The sequence below is a fragment of the Diabrotica undecimpunctata genome, chromosome 9 (genome assembly GCF_040954645.1).
Source record: "Diabrotica undecimpunctata isolate CICGRU chromosome 9, icDiaUnde3, whole genome shotgun sequence".
NCBI classification, from domain to species: Eukaryota; Metazoa; Arthropoda; class Insecta; order Coleoptera; family Chrysomelidae; genus Diabrotica; species Diabrotica undecimpunctata.
Genome location: NC_092811.1, coordinates 126,615,572 through 126,627,704, shown reverse-complemented (window position 1 = coordinate 126,627,704; position 12,133 = coordinate 126,615,572). Strand labels below are relative to the sequence as shown.

The 12,133-nt window shown below is 36.7% G+C and overlaps 1 protein-coding gene across 1 annotated transcript in view; it reads right to left on the bottom strand.

Moving 5' to 3' along the window:
• The window catches only part of LOC140451315 (uncharacterized), a 97,160-nt gene extending 86,225 nt beyond the window's left edge, over positions 1 to 10,935 (bottom strand). Inside the window, exons 1-3 of the mRNA XM_072545063.1 lie at positions 10,845 to 10,935; positions 4,551 to 4,596; positions 3,302 to 3,464 (exon numbers count right to left, since the gene is read on the bottom strand). Coding sequence (XP_072401164.1) covers positions 3,302 to 3,464; positions 4,551 to 4,561 — 174 coding nt within the window. The 5' untranslated portion in view covers positions 4,562 to 4,596; positions 10,845 to 10,935. The remainder of the gene's footprint in view (positions 1 to 3,301; positions 3,465 to 4,550; positions 4,597 to 10,844) is intronic.
• Positions 10,936 to 12,133: the final 1,198 nt, after the last annotated feature.

Genomic DNA, 12,133 nt, shown 5'->3' with positions numbered 1-12,133 from the left:
CAGGTGGTTTATCAAGAAGGCAATTTGGTTTTTGCAAAGAGAAAAGCACGATTGATGCAATCATGAGTGTACTCGAAGCATTGCGCAACAGAGGGGATGAACATCGCTGGGCGGCTCTGCTGTTGTTTGATGTTAAGAATGCATTCAATACGTTGCAGTGGAACGAGGTAATGAAGGCAATGGAGGAGAGAGAATGTCCTGGTTACCTGATGAATGTGGTGGCGGAGTATCTGTCCGAGAGAAGGATTATGGTGGAAAAGGGCACGATCGTGGACGTGACGGCCGGGGTACCCCAGGGATCTGTCTTGGGCCCGACGCTATGGAATCTGGCATATGACGGGGTTATGCACTGTGAATACGGAGAGGGTACAACCCCCTTCGCATTCGCGGATCTCAAATACCGGGTTAGAAACGCAGGCGGCGTCGTAAAGAAATGGATGATGCAGCACGGACTGAAACTTGCGACAGAGAAAACCGAAGCCATCATTCTGAAGGGGACAAGCAATAGGCAAAATATTGAATTAAAATGTGCGGGAGCATGTCTAACACCTAAGAAACATGTAAAGTATCTAGGAGTGACATTGCACCAGAATGGAAAATGGGGAGAGCACGTGCGGGAGGTGGTCCGGAAGGCTGCGAATAGTACGGCTGCGTTGGGGAGGGTGATGCCGAACATTGGAGGACCCAAATCCGAAAGGAGGAGGGTCTTACACGGTGTTGTACAATCGATCGTCCTCTACGCGGCACCAGTCTGAAGCGAGGCGGTAGAGATAACTGCCTGTAGGAGTCTCATGACACGAGTAGACAGAACAAGTCTGTTGCGAGTGGCATGCGCCTACAGGACTGTGTCTGCGGCAGCCTTATGGACCATCACTGGATGTGTTCCGTTGCATGTTTTGGCGGTGGAAAGAAAAGATCTTTATGAGAAAAGAGGTCCAAACCTTACTGTGGCCGAGAAAAGACAGGAAAGGGAAAGGTTAGTTGAAAGATGGCAAGAAGAATGGAACAACACGGAAGATGTGGCACAGTGGACGAAAATGCTGATCCCGAACATAAGAGATTGGGTGGACTGTGGCCACAGGCGACTGGATTATTTCCTGACGCAGGTGCTCACAGAACACGGGTGTTTTAGGGCCTACCTCTATAGGATCGGAAAGGCTGATACAGATGAATGCCTATACTGTGGATACTCGGACACTGTGACACATACGATGTTAGATTGCAGCAGATGGATAGTGGAAAGGAACAGAATAGAGAGAGAGACAGGTGTGAATTTTGTTACAGTGAGAGAAATGATTAAGAGAATGATTGAAAATAAATTAGTTTGGACTAACATACACAGCTATATCCGTGCAGTGATCAAGAAAAAGGAAGAGGAAGAAAGACTGCTAAACCAACGCTAAAGGTAAGAGTGAATGATGCTGAAAGGTGAAGCTAGAAAAGTGGGTCACACTGTGTGAGTTGGAATGCGTGAGTCAGACTGTGGGGAAGGAGAAAATGCCCATCTGGAAATAATGCCGAACTAGGAGCGATGAGTGTCTTCTACGCGCTACCTGGAACGAGACAGGGAACCTCCTTGCTAATGAATAGAGTGTGGATGTGTATGAATGGAGAATGAATGAATAAAGGTAGTGATTCGGAAGTGATGCCGGCCTTACAGCGGCCATTCCGCTTCCGGATCGCTGGATGACAGAGGAGGGTCTGGTTTAGCAGGTAGGCGTTCGGCGTAGACTCGGCGACGAGAGGGCATTTTAAAGTACCTCGGGAACTATCGCCGGGAGTACGAAGAACGAATCCTGCACTAAAGTTAGTCAGGCGGCGCCCTGGACTGAGATGTCTTTTGAAGATGTCAGACCCCCCCCCCTCTATAAAGACGAAAAAAAAAAAAAAGTATCCTCCTCATGGACTTACTCCTTGACCTCATTCTCTACGTGATACTTAATCGTGAGCTGATATTCAATAATATCTTTGGTATGTCGATCAACGAACACATCATAAGCAAAATTGGCATAATTGACGATTACATCGGATCTCGTTCCCATTCTATTAAAAGAAACCATTTTATTGTAAGAGTATACACCACAGAACACCTTCAGAGTAATAAGAAATTAAAAAACGCAAACTACCACCTTTTGAAACACTTTCTAATACCAATGCTCCTCAGATAGGTAACGTGACGTCGAAATTTATATCGTCAGAGGTATCACAGACCTTCAGGAACTGATAAATCAACTTGGAGCATCAGAACTAAATTATTTCAGATCAAAATTACCACCTTACATCATAATCAAAATTACATTTCTAATTTGGACTACCAAAGGTCATTTCTACTGAGACAGTGGTGTATTCTGGAAAAAATCCTAACGAAACTAAACATAGCACATCCTTGTTACATAATGGAAAACCTCCTCCAAGGCGTCTTTGTTACCCCAAATATTCCTATATTTTAATCTGCCTTTCATAAAACTACTGAGGGATATATCCAAAAATATTCTAAATCCCTCATAATCGACACACTATTCATGATATTTCATTAACAAGCACTAGAAATAGGCAAGTACAACTGACTAGGATCTGACAACATTCCAAGGAGCTGTGTGAAATAATTTTAGCCTCCTTTAAGCTCTGATACTTTACAAGTCCATGTAAAATAGCCAATACGATTATGCTCATTGAAAAGGACAAACCACTGAAAAACCTCAACTGATGCAGGCCTTTATATCTTCTCAGTGTTCTACGTAAAGAAAACAGTTCACAGAAAACAGTATCATTCCCAAATTTTTTGGGATTTCCAAATTCCCCGCTGTTGAGAAGGTTAAGTTTGAGATATAAATACCTCAATAATTGTCAAAATAATTCGCCCTTAGCACGTTCCTCCAATTTGAGATGATACCGATCCAAATGAGATTCAAGGGCGTTCACTACTTTCCAATACTTCCCAAAAGTCACTGTTCGGAGTGGATTTTGGTGTTAACGACGTGATTGGTCCATATTTCTTTGGGAATAACCTTCGCCAGACCATAACCATAACATACTCATGAAATTATTAAAAAGTAGTATATCCGAGAGAAAAATATGGTTAACATAACATTCAACCAATCATAAAAGACACTGATAATATAAGTAGCTCAGATTCTGAGAGTGAAAAAATCTTAAATTTATGAATGTGCAAAGATCCAACGGATATACTGTAATTTAGTCAGTTTTCAAAAGTTTTGTATGTTTGTTCCGTGTAATATGATAATATACATCAATAATTCTAACATAAAGTAGATACAGTTGATGATCAATGATCACTTACCGCAGATAATCCTTTATCAGAATTGTGCCAGCAGTTGTCGTTGTTGTTGATGGTAAAATAAGCGGATAAGGTACTGCATACGTTATTTTTTTGCGGGATCCATAATAATATCAGTCTTGCAAATATACATATAATTATAACAGTAGACCACTTAAAAAGTTTACTGAAAAAAAAACTTTGGTATTGGTTCTATTATTTATCATTTGTGTATAAAGCAGTTTGGTTTAATCGAACTAGCTTTGTCAAAAACGAAGCATAATGATAGACAGTCCGATAAGTTTTGGATTAGATATTGCAAACTTCATAAAGCGCGAAAATCGGCAACATTGTCTCGTACATATAACAAAAAATGTAGTCTTATTGAAAATAAAAAATAGTTCCAAATAAAATAAGAAATAATTCTTTATGCCCTACAGAAATGAATATTTAACCTTCTACGGCTGAACAGTATCCCAACCTGTCATAAAAACTTCTACGGATAGATGTAAGAGTTTCTGCTGTAACAGAATTAAAGATTTGTCTTATTTGGTTTTTTAATTCATCCAAATTTTGAGCTCTAGCCTCAGAATGATCGTAGATGATGCTATTTAAATGTCCCCAAAAAAAGTCCATGAGTGTAAGATCTGTAGATCGCGCATGCCACTTAATATCACCTGTTCCACTGATAACTTGATTCGGGAAAGTATTGTTTAAGTACTCCCTAATTATTTGAGCGTTGTGAACTGAACAGCCGTCTTGATGGAACCAAACATTCTCCAGATTTACATCAGGAAGATTGAGAATAGCGGGAACACGATTCTGTAACAAATTGAGGTATACTCTACTATTCAAGTTGCTCTCAATAAAAAATGGACCTATTAAGTGGTATCCTAAAATGCCAGTCCAGACATTAATTTTTTAAGGACGTTGAGTTCGGTAAACAACACTTCTGTGCGGGTTTTCCAGCGAACAATACCCGTAATGGAAGGATTGTGTCTCTCTACCATCAGTAAATAAAATGTTTTTAATAAAATTGGGGTCATCAATGGCGCTCTTCGAATATACACATGGCTCCAACCAAAACTTTGCATGTGTATCTAAAAGTATACACGCAGCGATTTTGACCCTCACGTGTGTATACTTTTGGATACACACGGCGGTCAAAGTGTTAAATCACGATAAAACCTATTTTATTTATTCAAGAAGCTATCAGAACCAAATTGGTATATATTGACATAAAATAATCCTATAAATAAAATGTTGGTACTACCTGCGCTGCATATTGTCTTCTAAATTCAATACTATAACATCCTTACCTAAAAATTAATATCATTTAACTAATTTGTGCATGCAATGAAAAAAGTTAATTAATAAAAGATTTGTTTAAAATGAATTATTAATATGTCACATTTCTGGATCATTAATATGATTACTAGACTTTTAAAATCATAAATTCATGTTGGTTTTATATTGCTAATTAGGAAGTAATAGACGATATTAATAATAAGGGCGGTACTAATAGTATCATCCCACCAGGAGTACTGTACTGCTATTTTAATTCGTCAGTTAAAGACCGAGGAACTGGTTTGTTACTAATTGATTTTTAAGTACTTCCTTTTTATTTGAAATTTGATTTGACACAATTTGTAAAAAAGGTACAAGCTTATGATTCAAAAGAATTTATTGGACGTGAGAATTTTGAAGGTTTGGCCTGCGCACTTTTCGTTTTTTGTAGTAGTAAAGTAATAAATTCTTAGTCAGAAGTATTTAATGAATTATTTTTTAATTTTTACTTTAACTTGTCATTTTTAGTTTTAATTTGTGAAGTAGGTTTAGATAAGGATGAGTGATAGACTACAGATATATACAAATACATTATTAAATTAATTACTCGTTATTACGATGAAGGCTCTTTTGTGATAATTTTTATACTACTGCGAGTGTGTAGTCAAAAATCGTAGCGTAATATTCAGATTTTCGGAACTTACACACAAAACTGAAGAGAGGGAACGTTTGAATTTAATGTTCTAAAAAACTGAAGAGATGACGTTTGTGGATTACAAATAAAGAATACTAAGGTAATAAGATGCATGGACAAAAGCCTGTTTTTGTTTTAACTACATGTTCTTACCATGATACAACATAAGTTGTAAGGTAATTCAGGGTGATATGGTGAATCGAGTGGAATGGTAAGATGCTCTATTTTTTTCCCGGTACACAGATGTCTCTGTAAATCTAAATGCCGACATTTAATTATCATTTTTACTGAATAATTTTCATACAATGCATGCATTTGTAAATGTTGCTTCAGGTAGCTTAGTCCGTGAGGTATTTTTCGATATATTCTGCCTTTTTAGACTGGTTATATTATACAACATAACCTAGAAGTCGTTGCCTCAAACATTAAGAACTTCTTGCCATGCTATTCACCATTTCACCCATGGTAAATGGAAGAAATAATGAACTCAGGCAAGGACGATATGGTGAATGCCTTTTCCAATGCGTATACCTCATTCTAGCGCGCTGTTCCAAATTCGGTCAAGTCCAATTTTTTTTTTTTGGTTTGCTCTGATTTGCTTTGGTTTGTCAGTGATTTAAAAAAAAAAACAAACTGTACTCGTATTTCTCGGCATAAGTAAAACTTCTATCATCATTGTTTCAGGCAAAGATGACTACGTTTTATAAAAGGCAAAGAGGATCTATTAGTACTGACTGGACAGAAGAGCACCTTGAGGTGCCGTAAAAGCAGTACAAAATTGAATGAGCCTGAATGATGCCTCAAAGGAGTTTGGTGTTTCATGGTTAACGCTGAAGAGAAGAATAGCAAAGGAGTGCTTTACAAAAAATCCTTTAGGTGAGCCGCCTGGGTCCTATGTTCAGGAATGTGAGAAGAAGATGATAAAACATATCATAAGATTACAAACATTCGAATTTGCACCGACTAGAATAGAAGTACGTACCATGGGATATAAACTGGCCGAGAAATATAATCTGCATCACAAATTTAACCGTGAAAAATAAATTCTTGGAATTGATTGGCTACATTTAATCTTAAAACGAAATCTAGAACTCTCAATCCGCAAATCGGAAGAAGTTTCACAAACACAATCAAGAGGTTTAAACAAGAAACATGTTACACACAACCTACTTGACAAACTGGGAAAATTATTTAACGTAATAGAGGGGGTATGTTTTTACCTCCAGCAGTTTTAAAGGGAAAAAATTAAAAAGCTGAGTATAAGGACGGTATACCGCCTGGTTCCATAATTTTCATGTCACAAAAGTCGGCGTACGTAACAACTGACATTTTCCTTCTGTGGCTTACTTACTTACTTAGTCCTAAGCCTTTCTACCGTTAGGTGTAAGGCTGGTGGGGTTAAGATTTGCACTGTTGTCTCCATGCTATCCGGTCTTGTGTTAGATTTCGTGCACTTTCCCATGTCAATCCTTTCTTCTCAACTTCTTTTCTGATTTCGTCTACCCACCTAACTCTTGGTCTTCCTCGTTTGTTTTTCCCTTGCATTCTCGTTTCAAACACTCGTTTTGTTAATCTTTCATTCGACATTCTACACACGTGCCCGAACCATCTTAGTTGGCCCTCTACTATTTTTTCGTTTATTGGTTCTAGTTTTAGGTTTTGTCTGATTGTTTCGTTTCGTATTTTGTCTGTCCTCTTTCTGTTTGCTATTTTCCTCAGGAACCTGATTTCCATAGCATTGACTCGAGATTTTTGTCTCCCAGTCAATGTCCATGACTCGCTATTATAGATGATTGTAGGTCTAACTACTGATTTAACAACTGCCGTTTTTACCTTCTCCGGTATTTCTTTTTTCCCCAAAAATGTTGTTTTCATAGTGTTAAATAAGCTTCCTGTTCGTCCCATTCTCTCATTTGTTTCCATGTCTTGTTTACCGTTTGATTCAATTATTGCTCCTAGGTATTTAAAATGTTCCACTTGTTCTAGTTGTTTTCCGTTTAATTGTATTGCGTGTGTCTTTCTCTTATTTGAAATTATCATTGTTTTTGTTTTCTCTGTATTTATTTTCATATTTATGTTTGACAGTTCTTCTTCTAGGATTTCAAGGTTGTTCTGTAGGTCTTCTCTGTTTTCTGCTATCAAAACCATGTCGTCTGCAAATAGAAGCTCTGATAGTTGAGGCTGTTTCATTTGCCAGTGTCCTAATGTTAGTTTTCTCATTTTTCTCTTGGCTTTCTTTATTGCTTCATCCAGTACCACTGAGAACAGCAGTGGGCTCAACACGCATCCCTGTTTGACGCCTTGACTTGTAGTAAATTCTTCGGATTCCTCGTTGTTGGTTCTCACCGTATTTGTATTATTATTGTACATATCGTTTATTACATCAATTGTTATCCTGTCAACTCCTCTTTCCTTTAATGTCCTCCATACGTCTTTTCTTTGTATTCTGTCAAACGCCTTTTCCAGATCAATAAAGCATATATGTATTTCTCTATTTTTATTGATTACTTTCTCACTTATTTGTCTTATTGTGAATATGTGGTCTTGCGTGCTTCTGTCCTTCCTGAATCCACATTGTGTATCTTCCATAGTTGGTTCTATTTGGGTTTTTATTCTTGTTTCTATTATTCTTGCGAATACCTTCCCAGGAATGCTTGATATAGTAATACCTCGGTAATTATTACAGTTTCTCTTGTCGCCCTTTTTGTGTATTGGTAGTATAATGTCTTTCTTCCAGTCCTGTGGTATTTCTGCTCTCTTTATGATATCATTCATTAGTTCTTTCATGCTGTCCACTCCCTCTATTCCCATGAATTTTATCATTTCCGGGGTGATATCATCCTTGCCTGGTGCTTTGCCTAATTTAACTCTTTCAATTGCCTTTTCTAGTTCCTCTGTTGTTATGGGTTCTACTTTTTGTTCTTCATTAATTTCTTGTATCTCCACTATGTTGTCTACGTCTCTATGAATTAGCTCTTTGAAATGTTCTCTCCATCTTTCCATTATTTGGTTTTCTTCTGTTATTACCTTTCCATTCTTGTCTTTTATATTCGGCATCATGTGTTCTTTCTTTTGTCTGAGCTGTTTTAATGCTCCATAGAAGAGTTTTTGGTTTTCTCTATAATTATTTGTCATTTTTAGTCCAAACTTTTCCCATGACCTTTCTTTTTCTGCTTTCACAGCTATTTTAACCTCTTTTCTTTTTTCTTTATATGCCTCATAATCTTCAGGGCGCTTTGTACTTAGATATCTCTTCCATTTTTCTTTTTTGTTCTTTACTTTCCTTCGTATTTCGTCCGTCCACCATTCAGTTCTCCTCATGCTATTATTTGCTATTTTTGTCTTCCCGCAAGTTTTCTCAGCAGCTATGATTAAGCTGGTCTTGAGATTTTCCCACTTTTCTTCTATACTTGCAGTTTTTGTCCTACCTTTCAAAATATGGTCTAATTTTTCTTGGAATATCTTCTTATATCTTTCTTCTTTTAATTTGTAGCTTTTTACTTTTTCATTTACTACCTTTCTCCTCTTTTCATCATTTTCTTTTGCTGTTCTCATTCTCATTATTACTAGATGATGATCACTGCCAATCTCTGAGCCTCTTTTGACTTTCGTGTCTTGTACTCTTTTCCATTTGTTGCTACTTACCAAAAAGTAATCTATGATTGATTTTTCATTTCTACTTTCTTGTACTCTCGTGTATTTGTGTACTTTTTTATGTTTAAATTTTGTATTTGTTATAACAAGTTTATTCTCCATACATATTTCTATTATTCTTTCACCATTTTTGTTTAGTATTTCTTCTCCTTCTTTTCCCATGCATTCCTCAATTCCATTGTTATTATTTTCGACTCTACCGTTTAGATCTCCCATTACAATTATATTTTCTTCCCCATTGTCAATTTGCATTTGGAGCTCCTCCAAAAATTTATCCTTCTCTTCCTTTTTTGCATCTTCATTTACTCCGTAGGCTGTTATATTGTCCATATTTCCTCGTCTATCAGTTTCATTTTCAGCGATAATATTCTCTGGTTAAGAGAACAGCCTTCTGTGGCTAAGGAACAATTTTGCACCGAGGAAGCCTGAGGGAATAGTCGTGTTTATTTTGAATGGACATAGCTCCCATTGCAACAGTGTGAATACGTTAGATTTTGCAGAGGAAAATAACATAGTTTTCCTGTGTCTACCTGCCACATGACCCATTATCTGCAGCTACTAGACGGAGCATTTTTTAAAGCTTTGAAATCCTATTATTACAATGCTTGTAATTGCTACATTAAAATAAATCCAAATAGAAAAATTTCGAGACTAGTGTTTGAAAGACTGCTTACAAAGGCATAGGTACAAACAGCTACGACAGACAAGGCAATGTCGGGATTTAAAAGTACAGAAATCATCTTGTTTAATCCAGATGCTATCCCCGAATATGTCTTTTTAACATCAGATTCAGATCAACAACAGAAAAACAATGAGCGACGTAAAAATAGGCCTACTTCACGTCAACCAGATTGTTCACACTGGCAGGAAACCACGAATTACTCAGAAACACCAACAGCAGAAGTAGATAAAGATCAGGAACATGAACTCAGACAAACTTATTACAACTGGACTGTGTGGAAAATCCACAGGAAATCATGTATTCTTCATCAGAAGCATCTACATTTGCAAGGAAGAATATTCTAGAGCTCTAGCTGAGATTTTGAATTCTCTAGAAAACATTGCCGAAACAGAAAACGACAAAACAAACCAATTGAGTCAGTGAAGAGTGGGCCAAATTCTAAAAGGGAGGTCAAAGAAAAAACAGTAATCAAAGAGACTACCAAAGCAAATACTAAAATCAAGTAACCTAAGAAACAAAAACGTGAACCACTGACACCGAATCCAACTCATCGCTGGATATCCACTTGAAAGACGATGATGACGAAGTGGACGGTTAAGATTGTTGTTGTGTATTGTGTGGTGAACTGTACAGTTAAACTAAAAAGGATGTGAATTGATCGAAGACTGTTTAAAATATAAATTCATGTGTGATATGTGTGGTAAAAAACAGGAGAAGTAAGTTCACAATTTTACTCCAAGTGCCTTTGCCATTTCACCCTTAAGCGTGAATGAAATGGTGAATGTAATAAACATAAATATTGTTATTTTTTTAAACATTTTTGTAATATCTTAAAGAATCTATGTCACTATTAAGTTGTTGTCAATATGTTTTGTGAAAGAAGTGTATTTTTATTTTGTTTAAATAAACAATTTCTTGTTTTTTACACAGCTTAACTTTTTCGTTACCCATATCACCCTGATTTACCCTAAATATTAACAGTTTGAACAGTTTTGAACAAGAAATAATAAAACAATTATTGTCATATGGGGGTCATATGTGGCTCATAACGCGCAGTAACGCCATGCGGTACAGGTCCTATATGGTTCTTGTCGTATACCCAGAGAATAATATTAAAAATGTGTTGCCGCAGCAAACGTGTTAAAAACATGTACCAATTTTCCTTTTAATTATATCTTACCCTCTGTTATAACTTTTAAGGAAAGTCCATTTCAAAATTAGTATACATAATCTAAAAAAAATCATCTTACCCGCTTTACCAAAACTTCACTCTTGTTAAGCCGATAACTAAGGTTACAACTATGTAAATGGCATTCATTTAGCTCGTTCTAAACCGAAAACAAATAATTATGTACATATTTTTAAATTGATCTAATGAAGTCAAGAAAATAACGAATGGTATCGTTGTAGTTGGCTATTGTTTAAAGGTAATTTTGTATATTTTGAACTAATTTATAAAAAACAAGTAAACATTTTTTTAACATGCAAGGAACGTTACGTAAATGTATAGGAAATGTTCAAATTTGTATCAAATTATAAGCAGATTGCTACAGGACGATACCAAAATAATATACTTCTTTCTTCTTTACTAACAGGCAATATTAGATGTTATCTTTAATTCTTTTTAGTTAATTATGAATAAAATGCTTAATGGAATAAATAAAGGATACTGAAAACGGACGGTTGAAATTTGCAGAATTAAAAAACTATCTAAACCACATACTGCGAGATAATAGGGTACTATATCTCATCATTCAATCTTCGCTTGTCCATTGCAGGACATAGATTTCCCTCATAATTTTCGATCTGTTTCGATCTTGTGTCTCTTACATCCAATTCCTATGGCAACGTTGTAGATGTCAGTCCAACGTGTTGGTGGACGACCTCTGCTTCGGTAGGCCTCCATTACAGTATCCCATTTGTCCATTTTGTTATCTGTCACCTCAAGGTATGAGCGGGAACACAAAGTGTGTCAATACTCATACGCTTATGAAATGCACCTGGCGAATCATAAGAGCCTTCATATTTTACTCTTTTTTAACTTGTCTTGAGTAAAATGTCTTTAGTCTTTCGTATCAGCCTCTCTTGAAAAATACTAAGACGAATATATGGAGGCATAAAAGAACAAGGTTTGTGGCGCAGGTGTTACAATTTTGAGTTGTATAGAAGATTTGGAGAACCTGACGTTGTAAAATTCATTAAGGTAGCACGCCTCAGATGGATAGGTCATGTAATCAGACGAGAGAAAGATGCCATAGTCAGAAAAGTTTTTGACCGAAGAGGGCCGATCGGACAACGAAGAAGAGGAAGACCGAGACTTAGGTACCAAGACAACCTAGAAAATGATTTGAAGTCTATCGGAATTAGAGCATGAAGAAGAGTTGCCAGAGGCAGGGGCGAATGGAGGATTATTCTGAAGAAGGCTTTGGCTCATAAAGAGCTGCAACGCCACTGATGATGATGATGATCAGCCTCTCTTGGCTTACTCTTGTTTCTTCCAATTCCGAATGGCTATTAGGTTTCCGTGGGCAGACAGATC